Source organism: Trichosurus vulpecula, chromosome 5 (genome assembly GCF_011100635.1).
Source record: "Trichosurus vulpecula isolate mTriVul1 chromosome 5, mTriVul1.pri, whole genome shotgun sequence".
In the NCBI taxonomy this organism is placed as follows: Eukaryota; Metazoa; Chordata; class Mammalia; order Diprotodontia; family Phalangeridae; genus Trichosurus; species Trichosurus vulpecula.
Window position 1 is genome coordinate 125,574,212 of NC_050577.1, and position 19,280 is coordinate 125,593,491.

Consider the following 19,280-nt stretch of genomic DNA (forward strand, 5'->3'; position numbering starts at 1 on the left):
CATAAGTCTTTCATTATTGCTAGGCCCAAATCTCTAGGTTACTCTTAACCTAGCCTAGCCCTCCATTGTCTGGCTAGTTTACACCCTTGATCCTATCAAAGTGTCTATTACCGAATCTGTTATCCTAGCCTAGCCCTACACAGCTACTTTCCACCCTTAATCCCAATTCTCTTGGTTCCTGGATCTGACCTCCTCAAGACCCTCCCTAAACCCCTTCTCCCATCACCCCAGGACCACCCTAGATCCCTCCCACAATCTTTGTGTATATAAGTTTCATCTTGCCTCCATGAAGGTGCTCAGATTCCATCTACAAGTGTCACAGATATCTTAAGATAACCCAATATGGTGAATTTGTAATAAACTTTGTCTTTCTTTGGCTATAAGAAGGCTTGAGTCAAATTCATTCAAGCAGGATCCGGCGTATTGGTATTTTGGGGTCTCGAGTACCCCTAAAAACGTGTAGTTCCCTGACCTCAACATCACCAGGCTGGATGCTAAGTTCTAGGGAGTTCACACAAAGATAGTTGTTTGTTGTTGTTCATCTTTCATTCTTGAAGAGGACCAACAACATCCTGAGAGTGGTCTTGACTTGTGCTTGAACTTAAGCGAGGCAGAGCTGCACAAAGTTGTCAGCCTCACTCTCTCCTCCAGAGTCACTGAAGTTCAATGGCAAGACATAAGACGACTGGCAAAGGCCCAGGATACAGTGGGTAAGAGATTAAAGAGAGGAATGAGTTAAACAACCACTATTGACCTTTAAGACAGTAGATTCAGAGGTGAGAACAGGGGAGGGAAATGGAACTCCGCATCTTTCATATCCCACTTGCCCTGATCTCATTGGGTCTTTATTTGGCTTCTTCCGTAATGGGATTTAAAGTAGAAAGGAATTATAGGAGTTCTTCTACATAGGGTGCTTAACAGTTTCATATATATCCATACATTGAAGTCTGTGTACCCTTTTTTTCAGACTACGGGTTTTAAATGAATAAAATAAAACACATATGATTACAAAGGAAACCAATTATATTGAATCGGTGATCAAAATATGTACAGTTTTTTTAAAAAAACACAAGCTCATAGATTCCAGGTTAACAACTACTTGAGTCCGGCCTCAAGCGCAGAGAGAGAAAGATAAACAGTCATTAGCTATGAGTAGAAGTCTTTCTATTTTATCATAAGCTGCCACAGAATAAAATGATTAAAACTTTTATACCATATCACACACATAAAGGCATGAACCCAGGGAGTCACTGTTAGCTCTCAGTACATTCCTGTAGCAGACTAGAATTGGTTTTAATGGGGACAAAATGAATTATTTAATATGACTCACTAGAATGGACTCTCCCCTAACATCTGAAAAAAATAAACATCAGCAACCTGTTTGGTGCCTGACAGGTTGCAAGCTAATTCTGATTAATTATGTATCATCTGCATTCTCCATTGTCTATGAATCGCCTACTACAACTTGGCAGAAAATAATAAGAAGGAAAAAATTAAAAGCTCTTCAGGGTAAGTCTGAGGGACTAGTAGAGTACTGATTTTGCATAGAAGGGAACTGGCAATTGTTTGAAATAACACAAAGAAGAAACACATGTGTCCAACTTTGTAACTTGTACTATGAGAATTTTTTAGTAAGCACTTTTACAATAGAAATGTTATAGCAGAAAAAATGTAGGATTTGGAGTTAGAGGCATAAAGTTCAAATCCTGACTTTGCTACTCAAAACCTATGTGACCATAGGCAGAGCTCTCACTTCCATGGGCCTTTATTGCCTCATCTGTGAAATGGGGGTGGGGAAGGGGGAAACCTCTAAGGTCCTCTATCTCTAAATCAGTAATATTATGATCATATTTTTCTCATGTAAACTAAATTTTTTTCTCAAATGATGACTAAAAAATTTCCCACTTTTCTGTCTTTGAACCACTTTTATTTTGAGGTTTATAAATCTAAAATCAATTACTTATCTGCAGCCTCCCATATATTCAATGAGTATGATAAATGTGGATCAATATATGAACAATGCTTTATAACCCTAAATCACTATGTGAACATAAACTGGCATCACAGGAGTAAATTGGGTATCAGATTGCCAATATTTAAGAGATTAAGCAGTCCCTATGTATAAGACTTCCTCATTACTAGTGAATACAGGCTGAAACAGATTATTTTATTTTTATTGTTGTGGTAACTAGCAACCACTTCTTCACCATCTGTTAACATATGGCACATCCTCTGCAGGTCTGCTTGACCAAGGACAGCAGTCCCTGCTCTCCTTTTCACTCTTTTTGGGGGCACAAGAGTTAGATATCAATCAATCAATCAATGGGCATTTATTAAATACTCACTTTGTGCCAGGCACAGAGCTGCCCAATGGGGATACAAAAAAAGCAAAACAAAACAAAACGAAAACAAACCACCTTCTGCCCTCAAGATACTTATATATATATTTTTTAAGCTTTCTCTGCCCATAACACATTTATTCAGAACCACTAACTTGAGTTTAGCTGTCACCCATGTACACTTTATCTGTATTAATATTAGTTCCTGATGTCCAGGTAAGGCTTCAAGAAGTGACAAACCAGTCCTATCACAGCTAAGACTTTTTCAAAATGTGAGGTTTCTTTTTTTTAACATTTAAATTTATTATTTTTTAAAATATTTTTTCTTTTTAAATTTTGAGTTCCAAATTCTCTCCCTCCCTCTCACCTCTCCTCTACCCACTGAGAAGGCAAGCTAAAAGATTGCATTTATACATGTAACTGATATAAAACATATTTCCATAATAGCTATTTTTTTAAAAGCAAGAAAAATAAAGAAAGTAGAAAAATTTACTTCAGTTTGCCCTCAGAGTTCATCAATTCTTTCTATGGAAGTGGATAGCATTTTTCATCATGAATCCTTTGGAATTTTCTTGTATCAGTATATTAGTCAAAGTAGCCAAGTCTTTCAAAGTTGATCATCATTACAACATTGTTGTTACTGTGCACAATCATCCCCTGGTTCTTCTTACTTTACATCAGTCAATATAGGTCTTGCCATGTTTTTCTGAAACTACCCCCTTCGGCATTTCTTTTTTATCACAACAGTACTTCATCACAATCATATGCCACAACTTGTTTAGTCATTCCCCAATTGATGTGCATCCTCTCAATTTCCAATTCTCTGCCAGCACAAAACAAGCCACTATAAATATTTTTGTACATAGAGGTCCTTTTCCTTTTCCTTTGATCTCCTTGGAATACAAACCTAGTAGTGGCATTGCTGGGTCAAAAGCTAGGAGCTTAGATTCTAATGGGACAAGCAACATTTAAATCAGGATTAACAGAGTAGAGGGAAAACAACACAAGTGGTGAATGGCCCCAGCCGCTGGGGAGACTGGGAAAGGGCCCCTGGAAGAGGTGGCACTTCAGCTGAGTCTTAGAAGAGACCAGGAATTCTAAGAGGTTGAGTGGGAGAGTTTTCCATTCATGGGGAACAACCAGTACAACAACAGGAAAATGGAGATGGAGTATAGTATAGAAGAAGAAGTAGGACAGTATGACTGGGTCGCAGAATATGTGGAAAAGAATAGAATGTAAGATTGGAAAGGTAGGTAGGGGTAAGATTGTGAAGAACTTTAAATGCCAAACAAAGGGTTTTATATTTGATCTAGAGTTAATAGGAAGCCACTGGAGTTTATTGAGCAGGGGTATGATATGGTCATACCTGTGCTTTAGAAAAATTGCTTTGTCAGCTGAGTAGAGAATAGATTGGAGTGGGGAGACTTGAGGAAGGGAGTACAATTTGAAGGCTCTTAAAATAATCCAGTTGAGAAGTAATGATGTTTTGGGAAGTAATGAGGTCCTGAACTAAGGCAGTGACTATATGAGTCAAGAGAAGGGAACATATATGAGAGATGTTGGACAGCAATGGTGTCAAACTCAAATAGAAAGAGGAGCCATTAAAGCATACATAAGGATCCCTGAAGACCACATATTAACTTGAAAACCACACATTTATATATTTATTTTTTCACAAATTAATACATCAACACATTAAAATAAGATAGGAACTACATTTTAATCTGGTTCAGGCTGCATATGGGAGTGCTGTGGGTTGTTTGTGGTCCATGAACTGTGTGTTTGACACTTCTGAAAGAAATTTTTAAAATTTGGCAACTGATTGGCTACATGTAAGATGGGGTGAATGAGGGTACCCAAGAAGGATACCCAGGTAATTAGAAGGATGTGGTCCCTTGAATAGCAATAGAGAAGTTCAAAAAAGGGAAAGTTTGGGAGGGTGACTATTCCTACCTTTTGTCATCCTTGCCAATTAAGACAAATAACTCATGCTACTTAAACTGTTTACAGAATAAAAGATGAAGGTACCTTGCCTAATTTCTTCTATGAGACAAATATGGCACTGGTACCCAAATCACGGAGAGATATAGTAAAGACAACTACAATTCAATACTCTGGTACTCTAATGGAACTCATGTCATCAACATGAGTATTTCCTCCAGCGATGTAGATTGCAACTCCATTCTTATACACTTTTTGTGCCATCCCTGTCTATGCTCTACCATAATGGGGGGTGCCATCCAATGTGCTAGAGGCGTTCCTACTTGATATCTCTTGATACTATGAGGAATTATAGAATCTATAGGCAACAAGTCCGATTAATATCACTAATGAATACCGAAGCAAAAAAAAAATTATCAAAGAAGCTAAAACAACATATTAAAAATTATTCACTATTACCAGGTTGTATTGATATTAGAAATACAAGGATAACTCAATATTAAGAAAACCATAAATAACATAAATCACATTAATAGTAAATATCAAAATCACAAATCATATCACTAAATACAGAAAATACTTATAACAATGTCCAAAACAGGACAGGGAGAAAAGAATCTATCTAAAATCAAAAGCTAGTATTATTTGTAAAAGGAAAACATTGAATGTTTTCCAGATAAGAGAAGGGTAAAGCAAGAAAGCCCATTGTCTCCACTAAATCTTTATACTGAACAACTCAATGAAAGTGTGATGTCCATAATATTTATGGAATTTACTCAAATCAAAGGATCAAAGATTTAGAGCTGGAAGGGACTAAATAGGCCATCTAGTCCAATCTGTTCATTTTACAGTTAAGGAAACTGAGGCCCAGAGAAGTTAAATGACTTGCCCAATGTCACACAAAGAGTAAATGAAATGTGTTGAATTCAAACCCACGTATTCAGACTCCAAATTCAGTGATCTTTTCCATTGTGTAAGATTAAGAATCATTTCCGAATAAATAAGTTGTCAAAGGATGTAAAAAAAAAAAAACACTAGTTTTTAAAAGAAGAAAAGCAAGCTATCACAAATAACTAAAAATGTTCAAAACCACTGATAATCAAAGAAAACAAAAGCAACCATTAGGTTGCTACAACACTAACCCAGCAAACAAAGATGTCAAAGATGGAAAAACATTGTTGGAGATGCTGTAGGAGGGTGGGCGCATTAATCCACTACTGGTAGAACTACGAATTGAATTAACCTTTCTTGAAAAAAAAATTTGGAATTCTGCAAAAAAAAAAAAAAAATTACAAAATTGTTGACCCAGTGACTCTACTACTGGGACTCTATGCCAATCATGTCATTGACAGCAAGATGAAAGTTTCAGGAAGCGTTCATACCCAGATTTACTCGCGATAAAAAGCTGGAAACAATTTAAGAATAGTTAAATAAATTATGGTTTATAAGTGTAATGAAATATCACTTATTCATAAAGAACGGAACAAAATTCAAAGACACATGTTAAGATTTGTAAGAAGTGAAAAAGGGTCAAGAAAGTGTAACCTAAGCAACGATGTACACAGTGATTACAACATTGTTAATACGCTACAGAGTGGTAACAAAACCCTAGTTAAATGCAGTGGTCATTGTTAGTACTTCAGCGCCTCTTCTGGGACTATCCCCCCCAATTCATATTTGTAGGTTGGATCCCCAGAGTCTTAGACCTGTCTACCTGTCTACCTGTTTACCACAGGTCTAAGGTACTCTGTGGGTCATTAGCAGCTATCACTGTGTTCACCTTTAATAGATAGTCAGTTGACACAATTAGCTTATATAAATGGTTTTGTAAGAGCCAGAGCCATAAAACAGCTAGGTGGTGCAGTGGAAAGAGCGCTGGCCCTGAAGTCAAGAGGATCTGAATTCAGATTTAGGCTCAGACAACTTAGCAGGGGTAGGACACTGGGCAAATCGCTCAACCCTGTTTGCCTCAGTTCCTCAAACCACTCCAGTATCTTTGCTAAGAAAACCTCCGATGAGGAGAGTTGGACACAACCGAAACAACTCAACACCAACATAAAGCAACGCCACCATACAAGTGAGGTATGCTCTCCCACAAACACACATAATTTAAGTGAGAACAGCAGGCACACATATAGAGTAGAGAAATAGAGCGGCACGTGCATAGGGGACAGAGGTGGCTAAGACATCGCATACCTCTGGCACTGCAATGTCCCAAAGTCTTTTCTCATGGTGCCCTTATGAAACTCTCTCTGGGCGCAGCATCCCTTCTAAGGAAGTCTCTTCTCTGAGTTCTCCCCACCTGCTCCTTTCTGTAATTCAATTTAACTTTGCAGTAGAACTCTGGTGTGTTTTCATTGGGATAGGTGTGTCCTAGTGAGCAAGTTGTTCAGCAGAAAGACTTCATTGCTGGATGCGGGAAGAGGGAAATCCCCCCTCCCCCCAGTCCCTGCTACACTCTGAAAGGGATATAAGGGAAAAGGCCACTCCAACGGTAACTAAGCTTCTATTATTTTTAAGGCGCTGTCTGAGTTGGTCTGTGGCAATAATGAACAGTGAGAAGCGCTTGAATGGAAAAGAACGAAGAAATGGGATGGAGTATATGATTTCAATTCGAGTTAGGAGGAAATGGGATGTCATAGTCCAGTGCTTGAAAAGAGATAAAATGTTACTGCAGCAGTCTTCATGCCCTCACCTCCTATCATGCTTCAAGGGCTTAAAAGAAGATAGTACTAAAACCACGCAACAATGCACATTTTTCAGAATTCAAAACATCTACTGTTATTGTTCAGTCGCGTCTGACTGTTTCTTGGCAAAGATACTGGAGTGGTTTGCCATTTCTTTCTCCGCTGTGTCCGGATTTTGCAGATGAGGAACCGAGGCAAATAGGAGTTAAGTGCTGCGCCAGGACCACACAGCTAAGTAAGTGTTCAGGGCCGAATTTGAACTCGGATTTTCCCGGATCGGGGCCGGTGCTCTATCCACTGCACCAGATTTAGAGGTGAGGGTCAACTAGTCCCATCTTGTTTTACAGTTGGGGAAACTGAGCCCAGGGAGGTTAAGGCGCCCAAGATCACACAAGTCTGGAGTCAAATCTAGCCTTTTTCCCAGCGTCTGAATTACTGGTGAATATACACACATATTAGCAACGAGTTTACAAAGCTGCTGAAGTTCGTACAGCTAACCAGTTACAAACACAGGCTGTCTATCTTGCTGCCTGCTGAGTTCTTTTTAACTTTTGTTCCAGGCAACGCACTGGAAGCCCCAAGCTGGTCAAGGGCACTCTAACGAAACTGCCGCAAAGCAAAAGGGACTTGGGGAATTCACACACATGCGCGTCTACCCCATCTCTTGAAGCTCCGCGACATCACCTCATGGTCCTCGTACGCATGCGCCTCTCTCGACTAGGGTGCCCTGGGAATCAGGGCGCGTGCGTCCAGCTTCAACCCAAGCCCAAACCTTTCACGGAGGGGGAGGGTGCCTCCTCTCGGTCCATCCGCTCCAGCCTGTAGTGTAAGCTCGGTTGCTACGGGCGACCGTCCGCTCTAGATTCTCGGTAGTGGATTGAACGGGTCTGAGAGCAGCACCGTCCCAGAGTGCTGTGCGGCGACGCCTGCGGCTTTGCTGTCATGGCCGGGGTGCTGAAGAAGGTGAGGGGGTGCTTTGGAGGTCAGACGGGGCGCGTAGACGGTGATCGGGCAGATGACCCCGGGTGGCCGAGATTGAGGGGCGAAGGTGGATCGCGGGTTGGCTCCGTGTCTTCTCTGAGAGGAGCCCGGGACCACGAGAGGCTCCTTCAGACGCTCGGAGCCCGGTCAGGCTTGGCTGGGAGCTCGCTGCGGTCCTGCAGCCTCCTGCAGCCGGCTCCGTCGCCGGCGCCCCTGCGGACCTGATCCCTGGTGCTGCTGGTGCCCCTCCCCCTTCCCTTTTCTGAACCCCCTTCCATTCCTCCCTCCTCCCCCCTCATCTATCCTCCCCACTGCCCTCTCTCTTGTACTCCTCCTTTTTCCCCCTCCTCCTCCTGTCCCTGCCCCCTCCCCTCCTCTCCTTCTGCACCTTCCTCCCTTTCCTTTCCTCTCCTTTTCCTCCTACTTTTCCTTTTTCCTCCTCCCTCTTTCTCCCTCTTTTTCTCCCTTCCCCCCCTCCCTCCTTCTATCCTCTTTTTTTTCTCCCTCCTCACCTTTCTTTCTTCTCCCATCTCCCTTCCCTTCCTCTTCCCTTTTTCCTCCACCTCTCCTCATAGTAGAGCAGTTTGGGCAGCGAGATTATCTAGGAATGACTAGAGTGTTTTGTTTTTGTAGACCACAGGTCTCGTTGGACTGGCAGTATGTGAGACCCCGCGGGAGGTACGTGTCAGTTTTCGTGATGTATTTCCCAACTCTCAAGTAGAAATTGACTCCTGTGGCTGGCATGTGGGAGGACCCCTGCTTCAGTCACCGTAGGCACTAAGTGGCGTTGCCTGTGCCAGCCCCTGGGCAGGGGCACTTGGACGCCTCCCTAGTTCGGGTCATCCTAACTTAGACACCTAGTTGCAGCTGAAGCATTGAATGATTTTAAGCTTTTAAAGTGATGGAGTCTTATTACTTGGGTTCAGATTTTAGATTTGAATCTTTCTAAGTGGGTTACTTTGGAGGAGTTGCTTAATCTTTCTAATTCTTTGTTTTCACATCTTGTGTTATCTACCTCCCAGTACTGTTAGGGTGAAAGTACTTATAAATTTATTAGACAATTACTAATAAGTCTGTTCATTGAATGATGTTGCCTATACTATTTTTATCTTTGTTACTAAAGATAATAAAAATTTAAAACAATTTATACCAGAGAAGATAAGAATTTTTTAAAATGGACTTGAAGTATTTTTATTCAATTCCAACAAATTTTTTATTGCTCAGTTATTCAACAAATGCTTATAAAACACTGTACATTGTATGGTACTTTAAAGTTTTTTAAAGTACATTCTTCGCAGTAACCCATTGGTAGTACAAGTGTCATCCCTTTTATAGATGAAGAAACTGAGATTCAGAGATTGTGACTTGACATTGCTTATCAGTTCCTGAGAGGCAGGATTTCAACCCACATCCTTTTACTCCAAGTCTAGAAATCTGTCTACCAGGCCATAATATTTGTGTACTCTTTGAGCATCAGAAAACACTTTTTGTTGTTGTTTAGTCATTTCAGTCATGTGTAAGTCTTCTGGACACCTTTCGTGTTTTTTTGATTGTTTTTTGGCAAAGATACTGGAGTGCTTTGCCATTTCCTTCTCCAGCTCATTTTACAGATGAGGAAATTGAGGTGCAGGATTAAGTGACTTGCCCGGGGTCACACTGCTAGTGTCTGAGGCTGGATTTGAACTCAGGAAGATGAGTCTTCTTTACTCCAGGGTAGATAATCTGTCTACTGACCCACCTAGCTGCCCCGAAAAGCACTTAGGGAAAGATACATTAATACCAAGATTTAGCTCTGACTTTGGGGTATCAAACACATCCACAAACAACAATGATACAAAATGACACAAAAATTCATAAGAGGTGGTATCAACCAAGTGCTAATCAAGGTCTGAAGGAAGAAAGAATATTATTGACTAAGGAGCATGAGAGAAACATTTCTCTAGATGAAATTTTAATTGTACCTTAAAAAACAGTGGATTTCAAAAGGCAGAGGTTAAGTGGGAAGGGATAGAATTAAGAGGGTATTCCGGGTATTGGGAACAGTATGAACAAAGGCAAAGATGTGGGATATAATGGGATGTACTTAAGGACTTGGGAAATAGTTCAGTTTGGCTGGATTATAATGCATATAGAAAGGAATTATGTGAGATAGTACGGAAAGTAGAGTGGCACCAAATAATAAAGGCCCTTAAATAATGGGCTAAGGATTTTGGATGTTAATTGGTAGATAATAGAAAATATTGAAAGGTTTTAGGCAGAAAAATATTATCAGGTTCGTACCTAAAGGAAGCTAATTTGGCAACAGCTGGATTAAAGTAAGGAAAGTGGAGTTGGGAAGACCAATTAGGATGCCATTTCAGTAATCCATTCTTAACAACTGTTTGGATGTTGGAGGAAGGGAAAAATTGAAGATACACTTAAGATTTCCAAAATAAGGAATTGGTGACCTCTCTAATAGAAATAGGGAGTTGGAAGGGGGAGCATATCATGTGGGAAACTAAGGTGATTTTGAGATGCAGTGAAACATCCGAGGGAGATGTTTTTTTTATGGGGTTCTAGGTTCAGCAGAAAGAGCATATGTTTGTATGTATGTGTGTGTGTGTATGTGTGTATGCTTCATATATACATATATGGAGATATAGATTTGGGAGTCATTTGTTATAATACCAGCTGACATAATGCACTAAAACTTGCAGTTCATTTTATATAACATTTTTATTTGAGTCCTACAATGACCCTGAAAGATAGTACTACAGATAACATTTTCAGGGAGCTAAAGTGACTTATCTGTGCTCACACACCTAATAAATATTAGAACTTGGATATACCTGACACCAAGTCCAGCACTGTGCCATAGGTGCCATGCCACCTCTCAAGGCAGTGTGGGGATGACCATTGAAACCAAGGGAATTAATGAGATTTCTAAGGGAAAATATATCTTGATCCTCTCAGCTACTGGTACCTTCTTTCTCAAAACTTACTCGTGTGTGTGTGTATGTGTAATGATCATGTGTATATACTTCCTGTGCTTACATCTGTACATGTTCTCATCTTGTTAGAATGTGAGCTCTTTGAGTGAGGACACTTTCACTTTGGTCTTTGTATCCCCTGAATTTAGCTCAGCTCCTAACGTTGGGATCTTGTGCTTATTGATTGATTGAAAGGAGAAAGCAGAAATGTTTATTGATTGGTTAAGGGATGAAAGAAGAGAAGGCCAAGAGCAGAACTTTTGAAAAACCAACCTTCGAAAGTCAGAAAGGAGTAACTAACGACGATAAAATAGTGAAAGCAAAATCCAATGGAGTATAGTTTTTCTGAATCCAAGAGAAGAGAATGGATGAAGGAGAGGAAGCAGTGTCGAAAGCTGCAAAATTGGAGAAGAATAAGAATTGAGAAAGACTTTTGATTTGGCAAATTAGGACATTATTGATGATCTTTTGAAAGCAGTTTCAGTGTAGTAGTAAGGAAGCAGATTGTATATGTATCATAGGCTACTACTTTTTGGAGAAATTTGCCTCTGAATGGCAAAGATATGAGATAGGAAGGAAGGAAGGCCCTTTTTCCCCCCTCTTTAAAGATGAAAGAAACAACATGTTTAGGGAGATGGGAATGAGACACTAGAGAAGAAGAGATTGAAGATTCATGAGAAAGAGGATAATTGGTGGAGCAAAATAGTGGAGACAGTAAGGGACAACATCAAAGGCACAAATTAATCTTGGAAAATAATAGGATACCTCATCTTCTGAAGCAAAGCTATTTAAAAACAGAGATTTTAGGGTATAAGAGGATGTGTTCTGGGCCAGATCTAGTTCAGGACAGTATGGTAATTTAGACTCAGGATTGGTTTGCAATGAAACATTTGTGGACCACAAAATTCAGTAAAAATAAATTTACACCTAATAAGATTAAAATGATATAATTTGCTAAAAGTACATTCCTATTCCTCTCCCTTCCTCTTCATTTATCAGAGCAGCAATGCTGGGTCAGAAAGATACGCTGAATGAAAATGGGAATTTTCTCAAACCTCAGGAATACTAGCTCCCGGAAGGCTCTCCACATGCACTTTTAATGTTCATATTTCTCTAGATCAACCAAGATCCCAAGAGGAGGGCCCTCTGTCTTCCTTAAAAAGAAGCCACATTTGCAACCAAGTGGGAGTCATGCTGGGAATTCAGGGATGGTTAAAGCCAGCAAAATCATACAGTTATATCAGTAGATGCAGAAAAAGCTTTTAACAAAATACAACACTCATTCCTGTTAAAAACACTTGAAAGCTTGGGTATAAATGAATTTTTCCTTAAAATTATAAGAAGCATCTACCCATCAGAAAGCATTATTTGTCCTGGGAATAAGTTAGCAGCCTTCCCAGTAAGATCAGGAGTGAAACAAGGATCACCAGTATTCAACATTGTATTACAAATGTTAGTAATAGTATTAAGAGAAGAAAAAGAAATCAGAGAAATCAGAATGGGCAGTGAGTTAATAAAACCATCTCTTTTTGTAGACAATATGATGATATACTTGGAAGATCCTAGAGATTCAACTAAAAAGTTAGTTGAAACAATTATTTTAGCAAAGTAGCAGGATATAAAATAAACCTATGTAAATCATCAGCATTTCTATATATCACCAATAAAACCCTGCAAGAAGAGATAATAAAAGAGATAACCCATTTAAAATAAATAACCATAGACAGTTAAAATACCTGCGAGTATATCTGCAAAGATAAACCCAGAAACTACATGAACATAATTACAAAACACTTTTTATACAAATAAAGTCAAATTTAATATTAATTGTTCATGGATGGGCAGAACCAATATAAGAAGAATAACAATTCTACCTAAACTAATCTTATTTGATGCCATCCCAATTAAATTACCAAAAAATTGTTGTACTGAGCTGAAAAAATAGTAACAAAATTCATTTGGAAAAATGTACAGTCAAGAATATCAAAGGAATTAATGAAAAAAAAATGTAAAGGAAGGAAATGTAATAATACCAGATCTTAAAACTGTGTCACAAGGCAGAAGTGATCAAAACTATCTAGTATTGGCTAAGAAATAGAAAGCCAGATCAGTGGAACAGGGTATGTCTATACAGTACACAATAGTAAATGATTAAAGTAACCTTGTGTTTGCCAACTGTAAAGATTTAAACTTTTGGGATAAAAATGCATTATTTGGTAAAAATTGTTGGGAAAATTGGAAAGCAGTCTGACAGAGATTGGATATAGGCCAATATCATACCCTTTACCAGAATAAGATCAGAATGATACATGAACTAGATATAAAGGGAAGAATCATAAGAAAATTGGAAGAACATGGAACATATTACCTATCAGACTTATGGATAGGAGAATTTATGAATAAACGAGATAGAGAGCACTGAGGGATATAAAATGGATAGTTTTGATTAGACTAAATTAGAAAGGTTTTGTACAGATAAAACCAATGTAACCAAGATTAGAATTGGAATCAGAAAATTGAGAAAAAATTTTTGTAGATAGTTTCTTAGATAAAGGTCTCATATCTTTTAAATACATAGAGACCTTTTTCAAATGTATAAGAATGTGAGTCATTCCCCAGTTGATAAATAGTCAAAGGATATGACTAGGGAGTTTTTAGATGAAAAAATCAAAGCAATATAGTCATATAAAGAATTCTAAATCATTATTGATCAGAGAAATGCAAATTAAACCAACTTTGAGATATCACATCTATCAGATTGGCTAAAATGATAGAAGGGGAAATTGACAAATTTTGGAGGGGATGTGAAGAAATTGAGATATTAATACTCTTTTGGTGGAACTGTGAACTGATCTCAACCATTTTGTAGAGCAATCTGGAATTATGCCCAAAGAGTTATGAAACTGGATATATTCTTTGGCCCAGCAATACCACTATTAGGTCTGTTTCCCAACATGATTGGGAAAAAGGAAAAGAACCTATGTGTTTTTAAAATATTTATAGCAGTTCACTTTGTGGTGGCAAGAAATTGGAAATTGAGGGAATGCCCATCAATTGAGGAATGACTAAACAAGTTGCGGTATGTGACTGATGGAATGCTCCACTCCACTCTGGATTTGAGTTAGTATAAAGTGTTTTTAGTTATTAGTAATTTCAGTGTTTTTTTTTAAAGTATTGCCCAAAGTTTTTAATAACATTTTAAACTTACAAAATTTATGCAATTGTCTTTTCAGCGGCTAAGATTATTATATTCAAAGATTCTTGATGCTCTTGAGTTTATGCCTGCAAATGCAGCATATAGAAAGTACACAGAACAGATTACAAATGAAAGGCTGAATATGGTAAAAGAGGTAAGTAGCCAGTATGTTTTCATTCCATCAACTTTGCGGTCTCAAATGAAGTCTGTGAGCAAAAATGATGTTTATTCCCCTTCTTATCCATTTGCATTTTTTCTCTCATTCCTGCACTCATCTGTTGCTTAGAATTCTCCCTAGCATTTTGATCATTGTCTCTAGTCTTTTTTTGGGGGGGGGGGGTGCAGTTGGGGTTAAGTAACTTGCCCAACATCACACAGCTAGTGTCTGAGGTCAAATTTGAACTCAGGTCCTCCTGACTCCAGGGCCTGTGCTCTACTCACTGCACCACCTAGCTGCTCCTGTCCCCTACTGCCCCCCCCTTTACATCTGCTTACTACTTGTCCTTTACTGTTTTATTTTCTTTTTTTCTTTATACTATACAATTTGTTTTCCCTCTAAGTTTTTCCCTTAAACATACATCTGAAAGGTACATGATGAATGCAGATAGAAAATATTTTAAATACCTTTGTTGCTGATATAAAAATTTGACAAAGTTGTTATCCTTTTTCTTCTAAGAGATTTGACTTTGAACCTGCCTAATATAATACTGTTCATACAAGGTGTCCAATATTTTGATACTGAATTGGAATGTAGTTAGCTAGAATTTCTTAGTCACAAAACCCACAAGAAATGAGTTCACATAATTTCAGAGATGGAAAAAAGACTTCAGTAGTCACTTATTCCAATCCAAATCTTAAAAAAATAATTCCCTTGCAATATACCATGGATTTAATTACCATCTGTTTGCTGTTGATTTTCATTTCTGCCTATCCTGCCCCAGTATCTCTGCTGACCTCCAGTCTTGCATCTCCAGTTGCCTTTCAGACATCTTGAACTGGTTGTCCAGTAGATCTTGTACTCAATATGTCCTAAGCAGAATGCATTATCTTTCCTCCTAAACTTTCCTTTCCTCTTACCTTCCCTATTACTGTTAAGGGCAGCGCCATCCTCTCGGCCCCTCGGGCACACAATCTAGGAGTCATCCTGGATTCCTCGCTACCTCTCACCCTCCATATCCAAGTTGTTGCCAAGGCCTATCAATTTCCATTTTGCAGCATCTCTTGTATACTCACTCTTTTCTCCTCTGACACTGTCATAACTGGTACAGGCCCTTATCACCTCACACCCCGATTATTGTAATAGCCTTCTGGTGGGTCTGCCTGCCTCAAGTCTCTCCTCATTCCAGTCCATCCTCCATTCATCCACTAAACTGATTTTCCTAAAATGCAGGTCTGATCATGTCGCATACCCCCATTTCCCCAACTCAATAAACTCTAGTAGCTGCCTATTGCCTCCAGGTTCAAATACAAGATGCTCTGACATTCAAATCCCTTCATAAGCTAGCTCCTTTCTCTCTTTCCAGGCTTCTTATACCTTACTTCCAACATATACCCTTTGATTTAGTGACACTAGCCTCCTGGCTATTTCATGAATAAGACATTCCATCTCTTAGCCCTGGGCTGTCCCCCATGTTTATAGCCTGACCCCTCTGGTTACCTTTATCTATTTGCAACTTCCTCCCTTTGTTCTTACCACCTGTTACTAAAACATGGCTCCTGTCAGTTTATATGTCACTAAAATCTACAGATCTTTTTCAGAGGAACTCTTATCTTGGCTATTTCTTCCCTGTCCTGTGTTTTTACAATTTTCTTTAATCTAAAGTGTAAAACTTTTTATTTATTTCTACTAAATCTCACTTTACTCGATTTGGACCAGAACTCTATCCAAGAACCATTTTAGAGACTTAACTGCCGTCCAGTGTGTTATCTATCCTCAGCTTTATGTCATCTGCACATTTACTAAGGATGTAAATTCTTATTCACAGCATTGATCAAAAGGTAATTAAATAGCACAGAGACAAGCTCAGGTCTCTGGGGAATTCTACTAAAGATCTTCCAGGAACGTCACAAGATCACAGGAATTAGAGGTGGATAAGACCTTGGTTGTTATTTAGTCTAGCTCTTCATTTAACAGATCAGAAAATGAGGTCCAGAGAAGTGGTCACTTGCTTAGGATTACACAAGTAATCCATATTCTCTAATTTAAAATCCATTGTACTTTCTGTTCTAACATGCCATTATGCTAGAATGTTTCTTGGAATCTCTCTGGAAAGCTTGTGAGAAACTATGCCAGTCTTTTCAATAGAAGAATGAATATGTCTTAATAATAGACTAGTGATATCCTTAAAATCTTTATTTTAGAATTATAAAGTGAAGTTTCCCAGTTGTCAAACGTGTGTTAGTGTGTAATCTTAAAACATATCAGGTATTTTAATTATGAGAGAAATTCAGTGAAATAGTAGAGAGAATAGGGGACTCCAATAGTTATTTGATTAAGATACTTAGAAGAGTTTATTTGGTCAGACTCTGAAAGATTTAAGTAGTATAATTGTAATGAATATTTTTTAAGTGTAAATTTTTCTAATGTATGATTTGCAGATATTCAGACATTGGTTCTCAACATTTAAAATCATGTTTTTGCCTTTTATTTGATACTATAGGAAACAGATCTTCAGAAACTAGAGGATAAGCTTCAGGCTGGTCAGCTAGAAGAAGTGATTCTTCAGGTAAAGATGAACAAAACTACTTGAATACTTAAAATATTTGGTACTTGGCTTAGTGGTTGGGAAGGGGAGAGAGAAAATGGCCCAGTAAGAAAGCCAAAACAAAGTTATTATATTGTATATTTGAGTGTAGGGTAAATGAAAGTTTTACCTTCTGTTACTGGTGTTTTTTCTCTTGCTGGGTTCAAAGGTGACATGTGAGTTTGCTGTTTCAGTTGAAAAAACAAAGATATCATATTATAACCCATCACTTTGGTTCACCTTAACCTTGAAAGAAAGTGAGCATTTTTGGACCTTTATGTGTGTTGCTAAAGTCTTCAAAGCCTGACTGCATTTTTGCAGCTGTAGACATGAGTGGGACACATTGCATCTTCTGAGTTGGCCAAGTTGATGTTGGATTTCTGAATCCCAGTTGATGGAGATTTCAGTGTAGATTTTATTCATTTCAAATGAGTTTCTTTGTTAGAGGAAAATAATGAAAAAGTAAGACAGCTGAATTTTATTTTAATTATCTCACTTTATATTCTTCACTTTTAAGAGGGTATAACTGTATACAGCAAGCTGAATAAGAAAACAGTTTTAAAATAGAAGACTTACTTGGAAAATGTTGCTTCTAACTGAATTCAGGAATGCTCTAAGCATTGCAGGTTTTAGAAGGTACCTTTTTTATTTGTTCAAGTTGGCCTAAAGTGTTTTGATGTATTTAGTACTTCATTATCTAATGTTAGATAGGACACGTTTCAGGTAAGGGGTTGGACTTGATGCCATCTGAACCCCTTCTGACTTGGAAGGTGGTAACTGGAGCAATTGGAATAGAATCTATTAATGGTAATAAATGTGAATTGAATAGTGTGTTCAAAATGACACCTTTTCCTCCCTTATTTTATTAATAGGCTGAAAATGAATTATCACTGGCGAGAAAAATGTTGACATGGAAACCCTGGGAGCCATTAGTGGAAGAACCACCAGCCAACCAGTGGAAATGGCCAATATAATCAATGTTAAATATCTATGATGTATACTTTTTTAAAATCATTAAACATCTGTTTAAATACTATTAAAATATTTTTTGAATTATTGGAATTTTATTAACAGGAAAACTGAAACAAAGTAGTCAGGGACAAAAAGTTAGTGAAGTATTAATATATGACAGGGATAGACCATGGTCATTTTAATCTGAAAAACATTCATAAAATAAATTATTTTAAAATCATTTAAAGAAAGTGATTGTGCTGTCATTTGGAAAATCTAATCAGAACCTTTTTTTTTTTTTCAATTTTCAATCCAAGAACAAGAAAGCAACAGAGACTAATATGGCATGAGAAACAATCAGAAATTGAAGTATAGTCTAAATAGGGTTTATGGAAGGCTTCCTATAGTATTTTTCAATACTTAGTTTAAAAGTTTGTGCCAAGTTATGTTAATTTATAGGAAAGAACTGAATAAGGTGGTATGCTTGAATTTTAATTGAACATTTTAAAAATGTTGAACTGTTGTATGGAAAGCACCTGATTACCTAAGATTCTCAAACTTATTAATTGAATGTTTTTATATAATTACATGCATTTTTCCACATTCTGAAAGTAATGAGATTTTCAAATTGAGGTTGACCTGCTTGACTTTGAGTGTATGTACTTAATGAAGAAAAATCTAAATTTAATATGTGTAATTTGGTTCTTATGTATATTAAACAGAAATGTTTACCAAATTTGTCGTAGAATTCAATTTATTTTTCTCTAAATTTTCCCACATGATTTCCCCCCAAGTATACCGGTTTTCTTTTTATCTTCACTGTTATCTTTTGACCTTACTTTCTTTTAAATACTTCTATTCATTGTAAAAGAAGACTACTAGATTCGATATGTGAAGAAAATAAAAAAGAAAGATTCCTTCCTCTGAGAAGCAATTGGAGAAGCTCCTCATTTTCTGCAACTCTACTTAAAGAAAATTATATACTGGCCATTAGCCTATAAATTATGCAACTTAAACTGCTTTGCTCTCTCAAAACCAAAGGTGAGAATTCCTGTTGTCCTGAATTCAGAGCATCCCAATTAGGTATCTGGACTGGATAAACCTCACAGAAATTTTCACATAGTAGTTAGCAATATATTACAAGAATCATTAATGGAAATAAGCAGTAGACCATTTGGAGAAAGCAAATTAAATTTCCCCCAAAGCTTTTTATATGTAATATTTCTCTTTTTCTCTCCCTCTCTCTAAAAATCAATACATGTCTAGTTGAATTTTTTAGCTGCAGTATAACCTTATTTGCTTCTCTCCTCCCCCCGCATGCCCCTTTCATGCTCTTTCTAGGAAGAAACATTTGCAGTCTTTTGGGGGGCAATATTCTATATCTAGTTCTACAAACCCTTGATACATTAAACATGACTACATTTAGTTCTGAATCATAGAGTTCATTATGCTTACTAGAATCAATATGCTAG

At 37.8% G+C, this 19,280-nt stretch overlaps 2 protein-coding genes across 2 annotated transcripts in view; one reads left to right on the forward strand and one right to left on the reverse strand.

Moving 5' to 3' along the window:
• Positions 1-7,020, reverse strand: part of ASB15 (ankyrin repeat and SOCS box containing 15) — a 55,689-nt gene extending 48,669 nt beyond the window's left edge. The window contains exon 1 of the mRNA XM_036759861.1: positions 6,477-7,020. The gene's annotated coding sequence lies outside the window, so the exon portion shown is untranslated. The remainder of the gene's footprint in view (positions 1-6,476) is intronic.
• Positions 7,021-7,638: 618 nt separating this feature from the next.
• On the forward strand, positions 7,639-18,544 carry NDUFA5 (NADH:ubiquinone oxidoreductase subunit A5). Its single transcript, XM_036759863.1, has 5 exons — positions 7,639-7,930; positions 8,582-8,626; positions 14,151-14,267; positions 16,774-16,839; positions 17,730-18,544. Exons 1-5 carry the CDS (start codon positions 7,910-7,912, stop codon positions 17,829-17,831), a joined length of 351 nt encoding a protein of 116 aa, XP_036615758.1. The 5' UTR covers positions 7,639-7,909; the 3' UTR covers positions 17,832-18,544.
• The last annotated feature ends 736 nt before the right edge of the window (positions 18,545-19,280 follow it).

Bases quoted from the DNA above. Each gene is read 5' to 3' on its own strand.
- NDUFA5 (XM_036759863.1), top strand. From the start codon at position 7,910: ATGGCCGGGGTGCTGAAGAAG. The intron at 7,931-8,581 runs GTGAGGGGGTGC...TTGTTTTTGTAG, and splicing joins TGGCCGGGGTGCTGAAGAAG to ACCACAGGTCTCGTTGGACT. The intron at 16,840-17,729 runs GTAAAGATGAAC...TTTTATTAATAG, and splicing joins TAGAAGAAGTGATTCTTCAG to GCTGAAAATGAATTATCACT.